This window comes from Aythya fuligula, chromosome 17 (assembly GCF_009819795.1).
Source record: "Aythya fuligula isolate bAytFul2 chromosome 17, bAytFul2.pri, whole genome shotgun sequence".
NCBI classification, from domain to species: domain Eukaryota; kingdom Metazoa; phylum Chordata; class Aves; order Anseriformes; family Anatidae; genus Aythya; species Aythya fuligula.
In genome coordinates this window covers 8,173,869-8,194,970 of record NC_045575.1, presented here as the reverse complement: position 1 = coordinate 8,194,970, position 21,102 = coordinate 8,173,869, and the positions used below count along the sequence as shown (strand labels likewise).

At 44.1% G+C, this 21,102-nt stretch overlaps 1 protein-coding gene across 2 annotated transcripts; it reads right to left on the bottom strand.

Annotated features, from left to right (window-relative positions):
* Positions 1-1,666: 1,666 nt before the first annotated feature.
* On the bottom strand, positions 1,667-16,549 carry HNF1A (HNF1 homeobox A). 2 transcript variants are annotated; one of them, XM_032198917.1, is made up of 10 exons: positions 16,215-16,549; positions 9,070-9,269; positions 8,160-8,346; positions 7,602-7,840; positions 6,692-6,849; positions 4,733-4,934; positions 3,203-3,394; positions 2,824-2,966; positions 2,400-2,541; positions 1,667-1,794 (listed from the first exon to the last, which is right to left on the bottom strand). In XM_032198917.1, exons 1-10 carry the CDS (start codon positions 16,547-16,549, stop codon positions 1,667-1,669), a joined length of 1,926 nt encoding a protein of 641 aa, XP_032054808.1. The 2 variants fall into 2 exon arrangements, with proteins under 2 accessions (XP_032054808.1, XP_032054809.1); XM_032198918.1 differs by having other exon boundaries at positions 2,845-2,966.
* Between the last annotated feature and the right edge of the window lie 4,553 nt (positions 16,550-21,102).

Below are 21,102 nucleotides of genomic sequence, written 5' to 3'. Positions count from 1 at the left end.
AGACTGAGTAGAAGATTGGCTTGTAAACAAAACGAATGTGACAAAAAAATATAGCCAGTTAAAAGTTCAGCATACTGAAGCTAGCACCTGGGGTTTCAAATATATAGTGGTTGAAATATTATTTTTTTGCCTTGTTTTATGATGACTTTTTTTCTGACTCAATGTACTTGCAAGTAATGCACATAGGAAACCAGGAAGCCATTCTAGGATAAAGTTCCTCAGGGAATGTAATTACTGCCACTAATTTCTGATGCTTGACAGTATCAAGAGGAAGCTCTTGACAAAAGAAACTCTAATGGACATCTGCAATATTGAAATTTCCAGATATGATATCTGAAGAGTTCACTGCTGGGCATTTTCTTTTTTTTTTTAATTCTTCCTTATATCTTAATGTTATCAGTCTTGGGCATATTTTATTGTCAAGGAGTTCTGTCCCTTTCACAGCGGAATGAATAGCTCTGTTCCTGTCACAGTGGCAGAAGCATATTGATTGGGGCTTTTCTTGTGTCTGGCTAATGACGTATCAGTGATGTAAAGATTCAGAGCAAATAGAGAAGATGTAATTCCTCCTCTAATTATTTCTATAAGCAGATCTTCAGGGCTAAAAGCCTTCACTTAGTGCAAGCAAGACTCTTAGACCCCAGGGAAATTATTTACCTATCAAGAACTGTAGAATCTAGTCTACAAGGAAGCTAAGAATGAACAATTTTGTAAAATCAATCCAAGTTGACATCATTACAGAGAACAACTGAAAGAACTGCTGCTTGTGGAGCATGGGAACCCCCCCAGATGCTGTGCATTGTCAGGGACCTGTAGAGAACGACACCCCCATGGTTCAGCAAGACAGAGTTCATGTGGTTAATGCAGAGAGCTGGAATCTCCTTGCTGCTGTTAAACTTTAATTTCTGCATTTAAAACAAAGCAGAGCTATACCAAAAAAAATAATAATAACCAAGCCATTTCCACTGGGATAGCATGATTTTAGAACAGGTCATTTTGAGCTGGGACTGACTGGGATTTGTAGTTAACTAAAGGATTTGTGGCTTGTAGTCACAGGTTGTGACCCCAGCTTGTACCAACAGGCTTTTGCCAAGCCATTCCTGATTCAGTTTCTGGGTGATTTTTATTGCAAAGTTGAAAGCCAGGTTCTCACTCTTGCCTCCAAGATTAAACAATTTCTTGTAATTCCCATTTGGGATTCCTTACAGCACAGGAGGTCAGTGTTTTACAGGCAGTGTTCCTCTGTTGGCAGCTCAGTTTTGCTCTTTTCTGTGTGGCTTGGTTTGGTGTTGGCAGGCTTGTGCAGGCCCAGCCTCGTGAAGGCTGAGCGGGATGCAAGTCCCATCCACGCCCTGGTGTTTTTGCAGTATCCCAGTCAGATCCCTATCTTAACAGGGCTCCGGCAGCCAGGAGATGTCTGGCTGTTCTAGGCTGGCTTGTGGGGTTGGGCTTTGGGGGGGAGCAGTGGGTTTTAGCAGTGCCAGCATCATTGTTCCACAGCTCCTGCTCTGAGCCTGCGCCGCCTTCTCCCCTGGAGGCAGCTGAATGAGGGGTTTGTGAGGCGCGGCCGCAGCCTGGTCTTCCCGCGGAAGGCAGTGGTGGCAGATGGCAAACGCAGCTGGAGTCGCACCTTGTGTCATGGCAGTCCCCATGAGCTGGCTATCGGTTACTGAGTGGAGGAGGCCATCTGCGTGGAGATGAAGGTCTCGATGACGTTGTGAGAGGATGGCAGCAGCTGACTGTGGCTGTTGGTGGAGTCAGAGCTCTGGTACAGCACCAGGCTGCTGGAGGACACTGTTAAAAGCACAGGCATCAGTTAAGTACAAATTCTCACTGCAGTCTCTTTCTCAGTTGTGTTGGAAATACGGGCACACATAAAACTTCCTGGCATAGTGTCATAATTACTTTTTCTACTTAGTGTGCCGTTACATACCTAGCTCAAGTCCTGAGCTAGCTTGAAAGTGTTATGGGAGGCAGCTCTCAGGGAGTTTGGACTGGAGGATTCGACTTGTTTTTTAATGTCCTAGCTAATGTCTTCTCTTGGAGCAGAAAACAACCGGAGTCCCTTAATGAGAGACTTGAGCTCTCCAGCCCTGAAAACCACCTGCAGGACTGGCTGTGCATGGACATTGTTTTTGTCAGTCTTTATAAGGTTATTTTCCTCTCTCAGTTCTGGCGAAGGGTCCCATTTCCACAGTCTGGCCTTTTGCAGCTTGCACAGACCGTGCGCAAAACCATTTCTTCGTGCCACCTTTTCAGCAACCTCCATCCCTCCCCCAAGACCCTGGGAGAGCCCTCTTAGAGAATGCTGAGCCCCAGGTGCCATTTTTGGACTGGGTTTTACGGCATTGGCAAGAGAAATTAGGCAATGTGGGCGTTAAGGTAGTAGTGGCTCTTACCAGCAGGGCTTGAGGTGAGGCGAGGGCCGGGCTGCAGGTGCTGGATGGTTGTGTCTTGGTTCTGCAAATGTATCGTCGGAGCCTGCGATACCGGCGTGTGCATCCCAGACTCTGTGTGGGTTTCTGAGTCAGGTGTGAATGCCTAGAGGAAAGAAAGTTAGCGGTGCCTGGCTTCTGCATCCCTGCTAACAGGCACTAGAGAAGAGTATTAGAAGGAGCGAGCAGGTGCTGTTTCCAAGGAGATTAAATTCTCCTTGATGATGCAGTGACCAGTTTGTTTTAATGCCTCCAGTACTGCAGCTGCTGCCAGCGAGGCAAGGAGAGGAGAAAGGTGGTTCTGCTGGGACGGTGCAGACCACACACCCAGAAACTCTGACAAGCAAGGGGCTCCCAGCAGGTGCATTTGTGAGGTGGGAGAACAAACAGATGTGCTAGAGGCTGTTACCTGTTTAGTTGGTGTCAGGTTAGTCAGGGCGCTGAGGTTGGCGGTGTCTGTTATCACCATGGTCTGTGGTAAGAGGCCTGTGTGTGTGTACTGGGCCACCTCGGACTTGGGGCCGTAGAGAGCTGTGCACGAAAGAAAACAAGACCATGTGGGTGCTGGAGCTGTGCGTGCCATTAGCTTGGCTGAGCTTTTCCTTCATGCTGCCTGTGTGTGAGCCAGTGGGAGCGGAGGGGCAGGGAGGTGAGTGCAAGAGGAAAAACAATTCAATAATGACAGCACTTACGTTTCAGAACCAGCAAATGCTCCGGAGCAGAGCCTTTTGTTTGTTTTGCTTGAGCAAACGAGTTCACGCTCTTACCGTGAGGGTTCTGTATCTGGGCCATGGTAGCCATGAAGGGGCTCTGGTTTATGTGGCTCTGGACCTGCTGCATGAGGGGCTGCTGGTAGGACGGGTGCAGCTGCTGGGAGAACTGGACGGGCTGCAGGGTGGTGAGGCTGCTCCCCATGCTGTTTATCACGGGAACGCTCTGGGGCTGGGTTGAAGCCAGGCCTGAAAAACAAGGAGTGATGTCAGTGGTGTCTCACACCGCGGGAGGAGTGGCTGCTCTGCAGCAGGGCCTCTGAAATCGTGGTCATGGCAGGTCTGTTGCAGCAGGGCGAGTTCGGATCCTGCTTTTCAGGAAATCGGTTGGTTAGCCATGATTATGAGTAGACTTCATGCCTGTGAAAATGAAGCGGGGCTGTGCAAAACGTGTAATGCACACAGGTACCATGAAAACCCCCTCTGACTTCCCATGTTTGCTCCTGGGGTGCATCCCTTCGTAGATCACTTGCCAGTTTAGTGATAGCCCTGTGTAAAGCTCCGCTGGAGAATCCTCACTCAGAAAGGAGCTCAGAGCTACATCTCGGTGTCCAGCTCGATCCTTTATTCTTTTTTGTTATGAAGTTGTTGGCAACAGAGATCACTGTGCTGTAGCTGCCCAGCCACATGAAATGAAAATTAAACTCCTTTTGTTTGGGCTGCCAAATTTTGGAACTTGGACCAGTGAGAAAGTGGTAGAAGGTTTCACACATCAGTACTCACTTCTGTCTGGACCCTATTCATGGAAGTCACCAAGTCTCTAGCACTGAGACAGTGCTAATGCTCTGGCAATCTTTTTTTCTCCTCTTTTTTTTTTTTTTTTTTTTTTTTTTTTTTTTTTTTTTTTTTCTTGCACAGAATTAGAAACAATGTTATAATCCTGGACATAAATGAGGAAATGGAAATTAGCTCCCAGTTGTCACCATGGAACAAATAGGACTGCTTTCTTCCCAGGAAGAAGGTAGAAGAAGAGAGTATATATTTTTATTTTTCTTTATCTAATTAAATGCATTTTGGCAGTAGCCTAGTCCTGGAAAGAGAAGTAATCTCTTAAGTCCAGAAAAGCTGTCAAAGTAAAAAAATGTTTTTACTGCTGTAGGTTCCAAAGGCATATGCTGCTTTTTACAAGAAACAGAACAGGATGTTTTGTCTTTCAGGCACTAGGAACATGTTTCCATTTCCATGGGTTTAAGGAGGCATGACGTTTATCTTTGGGAAGATGCACAGGAGCAGGACAAAACATTGGCTTGGGAATAGATTGCAAAAGTCCTGTGCTCTCAAGGCTTGGGTTTATGTGTAACCTAATTCTAATATGAATAAGGAACATCTGTCCCCTAATTACATGGGTACCTGCAAGTAGTGCAGTTGAAGATCGTTAGTGTTTGTGGCAATTTCCCCAGGTACCTATCACTGCCAAATTAGTGCTTTTGTCCCTGAAAGCAGGGAGGTGATGCTGACAATTACAGGCAGCTCCCTATCCCGATAAGCAGTCATTCCAGAGAACAAACAGCCGGGGACACAACTCACCTATCACGAGGGTGGAGGCACCCGTGTTGGTGAACGCTGGTGTTAGGGATGAGGTCTCGCCAGCTCCGATCGCCATAACACCGGGCAGCGAGGCCATGATCAGGTTCTGAGTTTGCTGGCTCAGTGCGTGTGGATTTTGCTCCAGGCTGTGCAAGGCGGTCAGGGTGCTGACAGGGGGGAGAGTTCCTCCAGAAGCCGAGATCTGTGTGGAAGGAGAACTGTGAAAAAGCCACCTGCAGCGGGCTGAGTTGGCGAGTCTCAGGGCTGTGATAAAATTCTGCCTGCCCTAGGCCCCTTGCTAACCAGGAGTTCACACTTGCTTGTCTGCAGTTTTCCTGGTTTCTCATGCTCATCAATTAACTACCACAGGTCAGCTGATGAATTAATAAGAATAAATCCTTGCTCTGTTTTATTTTTTTCATACTTAAAGGGCTCAGAAGGGCTGTACACACATGAATGAGGTCAGTCCAACTGCACTCTGTAGGGAAGGCTTATCCTGTGCTTTACAGCTGAGGGAAGAAGATGATGCCCAGAGAAGTTAAGAGGCTCAGGTAATTTTACATGATAATTCTAGCTGTGAAGCTCAGTACAGAATCCAGTTCTCTTTTTGTTCACCCTTTCCTCTGAGAAATGTCTGTACTTTCTCCCAGTGCATGTCTTTTTGTGGCCAGTGAGTTTTCAGACTGAGACCTTAAAGGGATTGCTGAAAAAATTCTTTATATCTCTTTCCTTGTATTTTCTTCAGGCCACGTTAACTGACAGTTCCCTGTTCTTAGAGATAAAGCATATCTGTTGGGTAGAAATTATTCTATGCTTAGATGTCTTTCTGATTTAGTTTGTGACCTTGAGTCACCAAAAAAAATAATAACTGTTTTCTCAGCCCCTGAAATGAACCACATCACCTTTGTTCATGCTCTAACAGGGTTTTGAATTTTCAAGGCCCTTTAGAGATCTGTAGTTGAAGTACAGTGGAATGGCAAAATATCATTCTAATAATTCAGCTGATAAAGAAAATTGACATTTATACTACTTTTTTTTTTTCCTCCCGTCAGAAAAAATCTATAAGGACTCTTTAGGAAGTGCAAGCACTAACAGGTTAAACAGTGGGACAAATCATTTTGGTAGCAGTTCTGGAAGACAGCTTTAGAAGATGTTCAGCACTTCATGAAAGCCTTTATTTTTTTCTTCAGGGAGAGACCAGAAAACCAGCCAAGTGAGTGAGTGACTGCAGAGATTTAAATCATACTCATTTATAGTGAACGTAGCTTTGCCTCAGGCCAGTATGTGCAACTTCTGCCAACTGATTCCTTATAAGCCAGGGAACATGTGCAAACTGAAGGTGGCCAGTCATGTAGCCTTAATGTTTCATTGTTAATTATGTGGAAGGAGGTATAGTTTAAAACAAAACCAAAAAAATCTCACAAGGAAATTTGAGAAGGTAAATTGCTGCAGTCAGATAACAGGTAAGTGTCTCAAGGGTGTGTGTTGCAAACAGGCTATTGGGCTTAATTTTTACAGGCAAGTAATGGATCAGAGACCAGTTAATCTCATCTGATCAACTATCCCCAGATGTGTAGAGGTCAAATGACAGATGGAGATGATGAGAGACTGTCAGTGGGGAAAGGAGAAGAGAAAAGAGTCTCCTGGGAGGAGGGAAGTCATGTCATACCTTGAGCTCTGTGTTTTTATTTTTTATTTTTTTGCCAGGACAGACTTTTTTTTTTATTATTTATTAATCTTAAGGAAATGGCCATGGTTCTTGCTTTCATGTCTGAATGCTCACCCTTCCCATCAGTCACAGGTATCCCAAGCATGATCATATTACACAGCCAGTGCAAAGTGGCTCTGACACTTATCTGTAAGAAGGTGGCTTTAAGAGTATTTGAGGAAATACTGAGTAACCACAGGCAGAGGACCTGACATGGTCTAGGCAGCGGTACGTCAGTGTATGTCACTTACCAGCTTAGTGTCTGTGCTCAGTAGGTTCTGGCTGGGCTCCAGCCCAGGGGGAGAAACCTGATGCAGGATGGTTTGGGTGGTCACCATCGAGTTGTTCCCGTGGTGGTTGCTGCTGGAGGACTCAGCCTCGCTGGCTGGCTGCTGGTTGTACCTCACTCCTGCACCACAACGGGGGGGAAACCGGTCATCAGAAGTGAGAAACGGAGCAACTTTGGCAAGTGCTAAATTCAGCTTCCTTTGTGGGCACTTCAGTGTTTAGAGTTACATTTTTACCAGTTTGCCCTGGCTCTCCGCTGTAACTTGGCCTAGCTCCTTCCTCTGATCCTGACTTTAAGGCATGGCTGTGTGCTTGCTTGCTTGCCCTGCAGGGAGCAAGCAGGGTGCACTGGAAACCACCTCCTGGCATGTGGGTGTAGAGATGATCTTGCTGAGACTCCTCTCTTCCCAGGGTGAGAGCAGTTTACTACCTCTGGCCTATGAAGCTGAAGAAGCTCTGTTGTTCTAGGGTGTAGAATGACCTTTCCTGATGCCTGAAAACTTAAATCACAGTGTGTAATGGTGCTGATATGTATTGGAGAGAGCAATAGGCATGCACCAGAGTGAAAAGATACAGAATTAACCTGTGGTGGCAGCCCAGCAAATAAATTCTTGAAAGGGGATTACTGTCTGCCAGTCAGGAGGGAGTGCAGAATGTCAAAGAGTAAGTGAGGAGATCTGGCTGAAAGTTTTGTTACTGAATTTAATGTCACCCTGGCTTTTCTAGCCACTTGGGAGACATGATCTCTATGCTCTTTCCTTATAGCATGCTTTTTCTATCTGTGAATTCACTTCCTAAAAAGTGTTGGTTTTAATGACCGAATTCAGACAGGTTTGAGTGTCTCTTTCAAATCTCCCTCTGCTTGTTTCTTACCATGAACTTTGCTGGGTGAGAGAGCAGATGGTGGCTGGAGGGAGGACGAGTTGTGAGGAGTTAGGGGGGGAGCAGGCGTGGGCTGTGGCCCGCTGAAGGTGTCCATGGCCAGCTTGTGCCGGAAGGCCTCCTCCTTCCTGCGGTTGGCAAACCAGTTGTAAACTCGCACCTCGGTCACCAGGTTCGAGCCCAGGCCCTGGGCCTGGGATGGGGAAACTCCTCTCTGAATACACTCTGCTCTGTTAGGAGGAAGCACAAGAGGAGTCTTGCTGAGCGCGCCTTAGTCAAAGACACGGAGTTAAGTGCACAGCCCCAAAGTGGCTGTGGCCTTGCACACCATGTGGAAGGATCCTGCAAGGTGTAGCAAGACATGGGGTGTTACTGGATCCTGTGTGAACAGGAGATGTTCAGCAGTGGCATTTCATTCAAGTGTGGCTGGTGGCAGTGGTGACATGCGCTGCTGTGTCACTGCTGTGCCACCTCTCACAGGCTCTAGCATACCGGGAATGCAGAGAGAGCCTGCTCTGCCCTTCCTCAAAGCCAGACACCCAACTTTACCTGTTGCACTCCTCCACCAGTGCCTCCCTCTCTTCTTTGCTGGGGTTTTTCTGTCTCTCGTAGGCTTGGAACAGGATCTGTTGTGAGGCAGGGCCCCACTTAAAGCGGTTTCTTCGTCCCTTCTTGGTGGGCAGATCGTCTCCCATGGGTTCCTCTGTCAAGATACCCTGGCCAGCATGTGTGAATTCTGCAGGCACAAGAGGGCAAAGGAATTTGCTTTTGGGAAGCAAAAATGACAGGCTGCCTGTCCTTTTCTGCATGGATTATATCTTTGCTCACACCTTGGAGGAGTGAAAGCCGATGCAGGAGACTTCAGAGTAAGTATGCCTGGAGTCCTGTTCTCCAGAACAATATGAAGGTCAAATGCCTCATTTTACTTGCAACCCATCAATACAAAAATAAGTGTGGCCAGTTCCAGGCAGACTCTTGGAATACAGAATTGCATGCTGCAGGGATGGGTTCCCAATGGGTGCCCATAAAGAGAGGGTTTAGAATGCACGAGGTGACAGTCAACAGTGCTTTGCTGTGGCAAGTACTGCTGCATGCTGCTTTTTGCAGCTAGGGGAACTGTTGCTTTAGCTGAAACTGCAAAAGCCTCGTTCTCAGGTATAAATTTTGTCTCTGTTAGCCTACACTGTTTTAATCAGAGGATGGGTATCAAACTGTAATTGCAAATAGATAATGTTAGGTTGCTTCTCTTTAGCCAAATGAGGGTTGGGGTGTCGGATAAGTGCAGGCTGCTTCATGAGGGTTTTTTTTTCCATGTACAGTTTGAGTACTGGCATGGACTTCTCTAAGCTTCCTGCCAAAAGTGGCTTTTCCTTGATATAAACGGGGAGTAAGGATTAGCAAGAGACAGCACAGGCTTTTATGGAATTAGGGATAGGAGAACAATTGTTGCCATACTTACGCTGGGCCACCTCTCGCTGCTTGCGGACGTACCAGGTGTAGAGGGCTGCCCTTTTTTGGGTCTTCATGGGAGTGCCCTTGTTGAGGTGCTGTGAGAGGTGAGATTGGTTCAGACCAGTAGTGTCCACCACCTCGCGCTGAGGGATGTTGTGCTGCTGGAGGTAGGATTTCACCATCTTTGCTACCCGCCAGGGATCCTCTCTGGAAGGAGCAGAAAACATTCCTCAGGAGAACCATCTCTAAAGCCGGTGCTCAGCAGACCTGGATGCCAAGGATGTGCACTAGAGCTTCCTGAGGCACATCAGCCATCACCACTGCACGTAGTGAGGCAAGAGCGTTAACTGGCTGAATAAGGGAAAGGTATTCTGAAAGGTGTCCTGAACCTTGTTCAATTTTGGCTGTGCATTCAGGGTAAAAATTGCATGGTATCAGAAATAAGGTGGCAAAGAAATAGCAGTAGCTTCCCTTAAACTGATCTCTGCAGGCACTTTGATTTCCCTTTAGAAGAGGAGTCATCTGTGGTTATCAAATGAATTTCCCAATATGTAGCCATGTCTTTGCCATCTGTGCTCAGTTCTGTGCAAGGTTTTGCCCTGCTCTGTCTAGGCAGTTGTCATCTGTGAATGACAGAAAGCACTGACCAGCAAATGAGCAAAGAATTCATCTTTCCGCTGGAAAGTAATGCAAAAGTAATTTTTTTTTTGCTGCTAGTGAGAAATAAATGTTATAAGGAGGGAAATGACATTGCATTTCAGCATTCAGCTAGATGTTTTATGGTTATAGATATTTTTTCCAGAGTTGACATCTCTTTTGCCATTCTCATCCTTAAGGCATAGGTGCTGGGGTAAATGTACCTAATTTTTCCTGGACAGATTCATTCGGATACTATGCTGAACCTCGCTCATGCCCTGGAGGAGATCCCATACAGTGGTGTAGGAAATGAGAAGAGGCTTTCATCATAGTGTCACACAACAGCTCTGTATGCATATGCACACCAAGCCATCCAGGGTTACGGTTTTGCACATCAGCTGTGTTGTGCAATTCCACTGCTTTGCATCTAGACCCGCTCAAACTTCTACATGCTTCACAGAAGAACAAGAAACCTATTAATTCCTCTTATTGCCACCTTCCTTTGGGATAACAGCTGAAGGAATAGACAGACCTACTTGAGACCTATTCACAAAACTTGACACTAATCTGATTTGGGATTTTATAATGACTGAATCTCTGACAGTGAAGGTCACCTGTTGGAATATCCTTGTCAGTTCCTAAGGGAAACAGAGGAAACATGACTTTGTGTGTATCAATTTCACTAGCACTGAGAATTACAATAAAAACAGATGTGAAATCATGCAGTCTAGAACCAAAAAGTGCAGGAGCCTCTATGGAAAAGATTCTGGGTTAGTTTTTAACAGAGAGCATCCTGCTGTGTATCATCTGTGAAATCTCTGGTGGAAGTGGTTTGTGTGCTGTAGAAATGCAGTGGTGTGGCATCCAACACCAGCATCAAAGGAGTAACAGCAGGGGAAAAATGTACCTAGGATTATGGAGAAACTGTTGCAAGTGCACACAGGTCTGAGCAACAGGCAACAGCTGTACTATTCATGGCTTTGTTGACTCAGTAAGTTGCCGGAGGCTGCAAAGTGATAAGGAGGACAAAGTCCACACCTGTTCTCTCAGTGCAAACACCCTTATCTCTGTTCCCCTCACAGTCTCTTTCCCAGTGGCTGGATAGTCCAAGGAACAAGCTCTGCTGCAGTTAAAGTATGACAGACGCAGTGTCAGTTATAGCTCTGAAGATTCTGTTTTCTTAAAATAGAACCGTTTGCTTCTCTCCTATGATGGTACAGTTGCTATAGAGGATTCTGTCTTCTAGCCTCTTCCCTTTACCGTCTTTGTCTTTCAGTAGCCTCAAGTTGGGCTGAACTCATGAAAGCTTTCCCTTTCTCAGTGTCTTTTTCTTCTCTTACCATCCAAACCAAGGATAAATCTCTTCCCTCTCTATTTGTGATAGTCTAGCCAGCATACGTACCCTGAATTTGTTGCGCAAGTTCCTGTACAAAGGAGAAAAGGCTCAGACTTGGAATCTCTGATCTCTTAGATTTGAGCCCTGGCTCAGATGGGGGGAGGAGGGACTGGTATTACTGATGGGAACCTCTGTTATATATTGATTTCCTTCCTGCACCCTGATCATGAGTCACTTCTATCTCCTCTGACAAGGAGTCTCCTTCTGCCTTCCTTACTTCTTTGAGGTAGAAATAAAGCAGGAAGAACCTGTGAGTCTCTTTTAACAGGACTTCAAAGCCTTGTGTATTTCCATTTTGTTTTGAGACAAAGCAGAAAGAGTTCTGTGAGGTAAAATAGTGCAGGGAAGTCTTAGCCCTGTATGATTTTGTAGGGCAGCTGTATGAAATCCAAGCTACTCTGTATGCTGTCAAAACACAGGCTGTAATATCAATGCAGCAATTTTTTTTGGCCCTAGGCTACATCACAGAGCAAGTGGTGGCAGTTGGTCAGCTGGACCTCACATGAACCATTGCCCAAACACTGAGTTCCATGTCTTTATTGTTGTCTAAGACACCATAAAGTGAAACCTTCACTGGTGGTAAGACTCATTGACTGTCAGAGGGCAGGATTTCACTCTAAACCTAGTTTTCCTGGTTGTAGGTGCACTAAAATCTCAATTCCTGAGTTAGAACTGTAGTAATGGGTCTGCCTTTCTCAAACTCTTCTATTTGCAAGCCTCTTCTCTGTTTTTTTATCTCTTATTTCTTCTCAGATGCAAGCTGCTTCCCCACTCTTCTCTTGTTCTCCCAGGTCTAATTTCTGCCTGCAGATTCTTGTCACATAGTTTTTACTTCCTTTTTTCCTAAGTCTTGCTGTCCTGCTGTCAGCTTCATCTCACCCTCTGAGAATAGCCCTTCTCCCTGACTCATCTCAGCCACAGGGGCCTGGGTCCTCTCTGCATTCCGGCTTCCCATTTTCTTAGTTCTGAGGTCACTTTTTAAGGGCGTTTTCACCTCCCTTTTGTTACCTGAACAATAAGTAACCCAGGTAGTTAGTTATAAACTCAAAGGGAACAAGAGGCTGGTTGATAATTTATAGCAACATCTCAAATTTAAATGGAAAGTAAATATCAAGTTGTTAGCATTAAAGAAAACCCATTCCAGAGAGCTGGAGATGTAACATTCAGGGGACCTTCTCCTTCCTTCACTATTACTGACTTTTCTTTCTTTTTCCTTTGTTCCTTTCTTTCCCCTCCTCTTCCTCGTTTTTTCCCTTCTCTCCTTTCCTTCTTTCCTATTCTCAGATTCTCAGGTAAGAGAATCCTTCATTTCCTCAAGATAGGTTCTGAATTTCTGCTTTGGACCAGACCTCGCTTAAGCAGAGGTTCAGAGCGAGGAAGTTCTCTGGACCATCCTCTGGCCCTTTCTTCTGGAGCCTGCCAGACAACCCTCACTGATGTCAGTGCACAGACTGGAGCCGGGCTAGGCAGAGAGCAGGGAAGGTAAGACCATCCGGCAGGGTTCCTTTCTATTGAACTTGGCCTGGTTTGCCTCATCTTGGTTTATATGTGGAAATGAAAGGGGTGTGGCAGCTTCATCTCCAGATTCCCCAGCTAGAGCCATTCTAAGACGCACTGTCAATGGGGAAAAGATTGACCCTTTATCATCACATCTTTTTTTTTATTTTTTCCTTGTGGAAAACATGCTTTTATCCCTGCCTCCAGGGGAGATCTGTTGCTTATCTCCATTTCTGTCTGTCCTAATAGAATTTTACCCCTTGCCCTACAGGTGAATTGTTGCTGTACGTCTCTATTTGCTGTACATGTATGATCTGTCCCTTCTCCCAAGGTAGCTTCTTTCTTGCCTTCTACTCTAGGTAATACCTGATAATTACTCCACACAGCTCCACCTTACTAGTGAGTTATTTATTCTTTATCATAGATGCAGTTCTTTGTGTAGAATAACAACATTCTTTCTAAATCACTCAAATTGCAAATTTACGGAAGATCAGTAAGATAGGGAGGAAATAGAATATTAATTCCTCACTAGAGAAGCCATTGTATGCAATTCCTCTGTCAGCTGTTTTCTGCAGGGACAAAATGTAATAAATGCCCATAGGTTTACCCTGTTCGTGGATGTCTCTTGTCTACATCCTGTTTTGCTCATCTGTGCTTAGTGGTTCTGAAACTGTGGCTTCAACTTCAGTGGTCCTGTGAGGACATATTTGGTGTCTTGATGCTATCACTTTTCCTTTCCACCACCTGGTAAGCCTAGCAATGGTTTCTTTCCTGATGCTACTTAATGAGCAATGCCTGCAGTTACCACAAAGACTTTCTTCTATCGCTTGTAGCTGCCCACAAGTCAATCTTTCTGTTCAAATGTGGTTTACAGTGTTAGACCAGGAATTGTTAGGCCAAAGAAGCTTCTGTCTAAAGGCAGAAGTGCCTCCATCGAGTTTCTAGATGTGAAATCCTCATGTGGATGCTGAAATAGCTTTGCAAGCATTAAAATTCTAATGTGGATACCTGGGCTTGGAGATTAGTTCTTGCCTTCCTTCCTTTTATTTGTGGCTGGCAGTAATTTCCACTACAGACTGTTCTGCCTTGCCTGTAATTATTTACAATATTATTTTAAGGACATTACCTTTTCCATATGTTAATGGAAAGGTTTGTTCTTAAAACCAAAAAGATGTTTATTAATAGGTAACAACTGCTTAGATATTATCAAACCCTGATACTGGTTCGGATACTTTGAATAGATCCCCAGACATACAATTGCTTTAAATGCATTTTTATATATATCTTTGATCAGAAATTTGAAACTTGACGATACAGATTTCCTACTATCTTCACTTTATCTTGAATAATTTTGATCTATTATATTCCTTCATAAGTGCGCTTCTAACTTACTGGCTGAAACTGGGGCTTTTGGTCCCCTTCATACTGTCTGGAGCAGCAGAAGTGAATTACTCTATCTTGTAGTACTGGGGAGTGACAGAATAAAGTTTTGGAGTTCAGAACAAAACTTTGCAATTAAGACCCAGTATGAGGCTTAGAAGTTCCTGATTCTTGCCCAGTCCTCTGTCTGCTCTCCTAATGTTTAGGTAAGTCATAGAATCCCATTCTGTAAAAGGGGAATGCTGCTCAGTTGACTCTGCAGAGAGATGGGAGACTGATTGGAAAGCATTAATGTTACAGGTTTGCAGGAGAGGTAAGTGTTGTGCTGAGGCTGGTAATAAGCACAGGAAAGACCAGTAGCAAGATCCCAGAATGGCAGGGAGGGTCAGAAAACAGATTTCACACTGAATTGAAGGTGACAGGAAAGAATTCCTTCCATCTGCGAGTCTGTTCTCAGATCACAGGGGATGGCATGTTAGTCCTGCTTCACCCATTCATCAGAGAGAACGGGACAAAGCCAGGTGCTCCTCTTCAGCTTCCATGGCTGCCTTTGTGGAAAGATACCTGATCAGAAGTTAATGATCAAAAAGCTTATCAGGGGCTTTTCATCTATAAATTTATAAGACAAAAGAGAAATAATAAAGCCATTGGATAATTAGTAACTAGCCAGGGCCCGCCCGGTGCCACTGGTCTCAAACTACCCCAAGACCTGTACGCAGACTCAGGGAGACGAGAAGGAGACAAGGATGGGGGGAAGGAAGGAGAGGGAAAATTAGCCAGGAAGGCATCAAAATGGGAGGATTAGCAGCAGAGACAAAAGCGAGGAGAGAAAAGGGAATAGTTAAAAAGAACAAGGGAGAAGAAAAGTAAGGGGAACAGAGGAGACTAAAAGATGTAACAGAGCTGGAAGGGGGGAAGACAAGAGGAGAAAGAGTTACTGGTCCAAAAAGAAGACTGGATTGCTGGGAATGCTCTCCCCACCCAGGTAAGAGCTGATCCAGTGAATTTACCTCTGATGGGTACTGCAGAGTCATCAGCTCCCAGTCTCCCAGGGAGCTTTCACCTCTTAAGTATTTACAGTGAAATCAAACTCTTGACATGGTGTTTTTCTAGCTCTGGCCTTTGTGGTGGGATTTTAAGTTTGCCTCTTGTTTTTACCTTTTATATTAATTTCGTTTGCTTATGAAGAGGAGTGACCAGAAAGCTTGAGAAATTCTCTAACTGGGTTTTAGTGAAGATTTTAAGTGCAGAACGTTGCTGCATCCTGTGTCTTCTGTCAGCTTGTGATTTCAAAATACCCACCCCTAAAACAGATGGGCAAGATTCTGCTTCTGTTGTGCTAGATAGCTTGGGATGGACCCGGTCCTTGCTTGGGCAAACCTCTTAGCTTGCTCTCAGGAATAGTATCCCAGGAAGAATCCCAAATAGGAATCTTGGTGAATGTTTCTCTGAGTCTGTTACAAGGCTTATTGCCTCAGGGAACTCTGCCTGTTTTTCCATTTCAAAAATGCCTGTATGCAAAGGCAAAATTGTGTGGCAGTAAAACCTGTAATTGTTGCTGTATGTGTTCTGTTGTAGTTGTGACAGGCAGCAGATGGTAGAAGTGTAGTTTGTTCTGCCTAGATTTTAACCTCTGCGTCTATTTGATTTGTGCTCTTTCTACAAGAAAAATCTCCAGTGAAGTGAGGAGAACTTTGCACTTGCAGGAATGACAAGAACAAGTTCTCTTGGTTTGTCTTAGACCAATAATCTGTAGCAAAAAATGGTAAAACTAAAAATATTTATCTCCTTAAAAATAGCAGGAAAGCATTACAACTTCAATTTACAAAAAATTCATAGGCTAATATGATACCAGTTAAGAGTGACCACGTATGTTTTCATTTTTCATCCCTCGATGACTGAAATTGTGAATCCTACAAAAATGTAAATCTTAAACACTAGCATTTAGTCAGAGATATAAGTTATACAGGCCTCGGACTGTCCTCAAGCTAGATGATATGAGCATTTCAAATATGTAATCAGGGTCCAGGGCTCCCTTTATGCATTTTAAGTGAGATTAAAAGAGAAAGTTTGAGCATCTGTAAGGAACTGGGGGAGTGTTTTGGGAGAGCTGCTAGTCTGGGCATGGTTGAAGACTGTCTCTCCAGCTAGATCAATTGTGAATACCAGGAACATTGAGCGGAAGGGATAAGGAAAAGAGATTTAGAGGGAGAATACAAGAAAGCAGCAAAGAGGAGCCTTACTGTAATAGTCTTTCCACCACAGCCTTCTGGTGAGCAGCCTCCTCAGGGCTCAAGTTTTCCAGCTCCTTCATTATCGGAGGGGTAAATTCCTCCCCGTCATCAGAGGTTTCATCTTCCGATAACCTGGATTCCCCCATTCCATTGGGGAGATTGGGGATTTCGGGGCAAGATTCCCCTTTCTCTGTCTGGAGGGCATTGATGGCGCGCTGACTTTCACTCTGGAGCATGTAGGGTTCCACTTCGCTCAGTGCCTTAATCAGGGTCTCCTTGGTTAGCCCCGACTCCAGCAGCGCTCCCAGCAGCTCCACTTGAAGATGACTCAGCTTCGAGACCATGGTCTTCAGGCTGGTGTCCCTTGGCTCTGAATTCCAGGTTATCCCGCTTCCAGCTTCCCTACACCATGTTCCTGAGGTAACGCGCCCGACTGTCAGCAGAGTGGGCACAGCACAGCCTCCCGCCTTTACGCCCCCCCAAAAAAAACAAAATACAAAATTGAGCCACTTCAGACCCCCCACGACTGTCCTGAGCCAGTGCTGATAAAGGGACCCTTGGCTATCTGTTTACATTGGAGCAATGTAAATTCTCCAAGGTTCATATTTATCTGTGTGCTTAGCAAGTTACTGAACTTTGGACTTCAGCACTGCAGCAGCAGTTCACAAAGTGCAGAGGGAGAGAAAGCAGGGGGAGGGGGAAAGGGAGGGAAGCAGAAGGGAGAAGGAGAGTAAAACGAAGGGGTAGAAGTTCTGCCAGCATGGAGAAGAAAAGTAAGCTATGGAAAAAGAAAAGGGGAGAACGAGAAAGGAAAAACATGACTTATTTTTGGCCCTATTGGATTTAGAGAAGGAAGGAGATGGAGTAGCTAAGTGGAAGAGGCACGTTGGGCTCTGCCTGGTTCAGGAGAAGGTGCTGCTGTTGGAAGATGGCAGAGCCTACTCAGAGCACTGGCTGGGGTGAAGTTGAGCTACTTGCAGCCCTTAAGGAAGGCTTTGGGCTGAGAGAAAGCTGCTTGAGGCTGCGAGAAAGCTGCCTTGGCAGCCTCGTTAGCCCTTGTGCAACCCTCCAGTAGAGAAGAGCAATGGCTGGGTTTATATAAATGTTCCCAAGACTCACAGGACATTCTGGAGATCCAGCTGGCTTCTGTGGCAGAACATCAAGTGTTGAATGACTTTTTCACTTCTGCCTTTTTGTTTGCTGTGTATCTCGGTATACAAATCCCAATCCCACCATTATAACTTGCCATGTTTATTGCTTAACTGATGAGCAGGTGCAGCATACCCACATAATTCAGAGGATTACAGGGCTTGCCCCATTGAGCTTGTGATTCAAGCACATGATAAGGAATAGCCCTGGGTGTTGGTATATGCTGAAAGTCCCTCTCCTATCTTCAGTTGCCCTACTTCTGAGAAGTGCCGGCTTTGGTTCCCATTTATTACTCTCTCTTGATACCAGCCCCTCTCTAATGTTCTACTCCCACCTGTTGGGTGACTTCTGAAAACGTGTTCTCTAGCTCAGCTGGAATTACTTAGTGCAGTTCTCGGGGAGTCATTATGACAAAGGTCTTCTCTGCTCTGAAAATATATAAATGACTCTATCTGCTTCGTGTGGCTAAATTAGGAAATATCATGGTGTGGACTCGATCGTGCATGAGCATCTTGTGCAAGTGATTCCTTCTTACGTGATCAAGAGGATTTAAAACCGATGTTTTAACGGTGGTTTCCTAGGGGCAACTACTTGTCTCTTTACACGCTCCCATCAAACCCAAGCTAAGGGGAGCCCAGTTTCAAAACTCACTAGTTCCAAAACTCACTGGTGTCCTGAGACAATGCTGCAAGGTGACCTTGGCTCCGATTTCCCTTTGTGGGCAGCATTAGCCATGCTCTCCGGGCTGCAGTGACAAAATGCTGAAGTCAGCAGCTGAAGGATAAAGCTCTTTTTCAGACTGGATCCCTTCTTCTGCATGGCAAACTGCAGTTGGACTGCTGGGTTGATCCTTTCCACCAGGACTTGTTAACTGTTAGCTTTTGTTTCAGATGGCATCTACGCCCAGGGTACCACCAGCTCCCCTTGCAGCAGTGACCTGAGACAAGTTCAGATGGCTGCAGAAGACTGAGGCAAAAAAGAAGTAACCATTTGGAATCCATGTAAAAATACTTAATGTAAGAAACTTTCTTGTGAATATTAATATATAAATACATCTTTGGTTTCTAAAGGTTTGTTTATTGTTATACTGCAAGAGCATTTAAGGAGCGGTGAGTTCTTTGGGATCGTCCTATCACTGTTTTGATACAATTTATATGCATTTTACTTGTGATTTCAATTGTGCTCATTTTTCTCTTCCAGTAGACATGCCAATGCTGGTCAGTAACAGTAATTGCAAACTGTAATTATAGTATCCAACTGTGATATATATTTTATTCACAATACATCCTTATAATTTAAGAACTTTGCAAATGGGGATAACAGATTGTGGGCCTACTACCATATGTGACAGAAGATTCTGTCATACTAGGTTACTTCTGTTTTTCTGTGGCATGGTGATTTCTTTTACCTAAACTAAGATGGAAAATATCACTGTTGTTATTTAAAAGATTGTCCAATCTGTTTTCTGTAAGTCTGTCTCTTGCATGCTTGGGGAGGAATGAGAGGGCCAAACAACCTAAACTTCAGGCAAAAACGGCAGTCTTTGTCAAGGGAAACCGTGAAGAGAAGAAAACACAGCAACAAATTGTCTGTGTTGTGTGGTTTCGAGGATTCTTTATGCATCCAAAAGCCCTTTCCCTGTTGCTTCTGCTTGCCCTGGGGACCTTCAGTTGCAGGGGGTTTTAAAATAGCCTGTTTTGAAACTGGTGAAATTTGAAGACTTTAGAAACAGAAATGAACATCTGTTTGTATGTTAGGACCTCATTGAATGCTACAGCCGGCTGCCATGTGGAGAACTGTGAGCTGAAAATGGAAACCTTTCAAATACTGAGGAGGAGGTAAATACTCTATTGCTTTCACCTGAAGTGCTTTTTCCCTTGGTCTATTAGAGTTGCCCGCTTTAAACTGTAGTAGCCTAGACAATTAACAAAACATGAAAGAAAGAAACTTTCTTTCAGCTTCTACAGCATCACCTCTATATCCACTGTAACCTGCCAGACCCTGCTAATTAATGGTTCAGGACTCCATTAAGTATTTCAGGTTCTTCAGCGCAGGAAAACTAGTGACCTTTTTAGTGTTTCTTAAACATTACAAATGGCTAGCAATCAGACTGAACACTTGGGAAGTAGACAGGAGGCTGCTGCTGTGAATTACTCCTATTTTAGACATGGACAATAAAGATTGCAATATCGTTTTTTCTCAGATTATTACGAGTGCCACAATATACTGTTCTGAGGTAATAAGGACAGCAGAGGTCAAGGGTGGAGGCTGCAATGCGGTGCAATGCTTTAACCAACTAAATTATAGTTCTAGTAGGAGAGCAGGAGCTAAATAGTAGGGTGCCATAATCCATAATACTCTTGTAACTAAATTGTACCTCACAGATTTTGCCTTGAGAATGAGTATTTGAAAGAAAAGGAGATTGTTGCAATTAAGGAAATCAACATATACTAAGCACTGGTAATAAATGAAAATGGGTATGGCAAAACAATTTGCTGGGCCATTACTTGATTCTTAATTTACCCAGACTAACATGATCTTTGTAATTGTGATAGGGCAAGTTTTTGAAGTTTGAAAACACTGAATGATGCTGCTTATTCTTCTCTTGTTTACAGTATCTGTTTTTGTTTTTCTGCAAAATTGCTTGGTTTTCCCTAGATGTAACTAATATGGTTGCTGAACTCCCTCAAATTCAGTGCTTCAGTGACAAGGCACAAGCAGCTTTACAATGCTAAACTGGCCAGATTAACAGCAGGCTCACAAAAAATGTTTTATTATCAAATCGGTTTGGATTTGGATTGCAAAAATAGATCAGTAAATAATCACAGGAAGACTGATTTCTATTTTATTTTAATGGCAAGTTTAATAAAGATTGTTTAAACACACTTGAATACTTTGCCTTGTTTTCTGTGCACTTTAATACAACTTTGCATTTTTCTGCTGTTATTTTCTTCATTTCTCCTGAAGTAGCAGGCAGTCAGATAACACTGTATGACAGCCATTTCATAAAGCTGGGCTCCTGACATTCTCCAACATCCTTCCTAGGTAGGCATTTGTTGCCATTTGAGGCAAGGATGTCCATGGTTCCTCCAGTTTTTATTGATGTCTAATAGTCTGTCTCAATTAACTGTCCCAATGTAATCCTTTCTCCACTACATGTAATAAAGTGGATTATTTAACACTGATAACTACTGCATGAAAGCATAAATAGGTAGAAAACAGGAAAGTTATTCTTATTTTAGATTTACTGGTCTGTATTCTACTTATTACACTTATTACCAAAGTAACAGATTGTAGAGTCTGGTGAACAGAATGGAAAGCAGATAAGACTCCTAAAGCCTGAATTCTCAAATCAATGTATCTATTACCTTTGTTTCCATTTATTGAATTATATCTATCATTAAGTGTACATCATGAACAATACAGTAATATGCTAGGATAAAGCCAGCCTCATGTGATTTCAAGGAGCACATTGGGAAAGAAAGAAAGAAATCCAAATATTTTTATGATATAAGTGCTAGTAAAGGGAGCCTGCAGAGTTCTATGAAAAGGGTGGTAAAATTGCCATTGGCAAAAGAAACACAGAAGCGGTTCTCTTAATAGTTTATTTATTTTCCATTTTACTATTCTTCCTGCTGAGATCGCTAAATGCTTTATTGGCCTGAATGACATTAACATCCTCACCTCTGTGATATCTGAGTTGTTATATGTTCACCCCTATTTCTGTGCTTGGGGAAAAGAGTGTTAT

What these genes read in the sequence shown, in the direction of transcription:
- HNF1A (XM_032198917.1), bottom strand. Translation starts at nt 16,549, where the DNA reads ATGGTCTCGAAGCTGAGTCATCTTCAAGTGGAGCTGCTGGGAGCGCTG. An exon ending in TGAGCACAGACACTAAGCTG is followed by an intron (nt 4,935 to 6,691) that starts GTAAGTGACATA and finishes CCTTCCACACAG; the next exon opens with ATCTCGGCTTCTGGAGGAAC. An exon ending in CCTCACCTCAAGCCCTGCTG is followed by an intron (nt 1,795 to 2,399) that starts GTAAGAGCCACT and finishes TGCTTTTAACAG; the next exon opens with TGTCCTCCAGCAGCCTGGTG.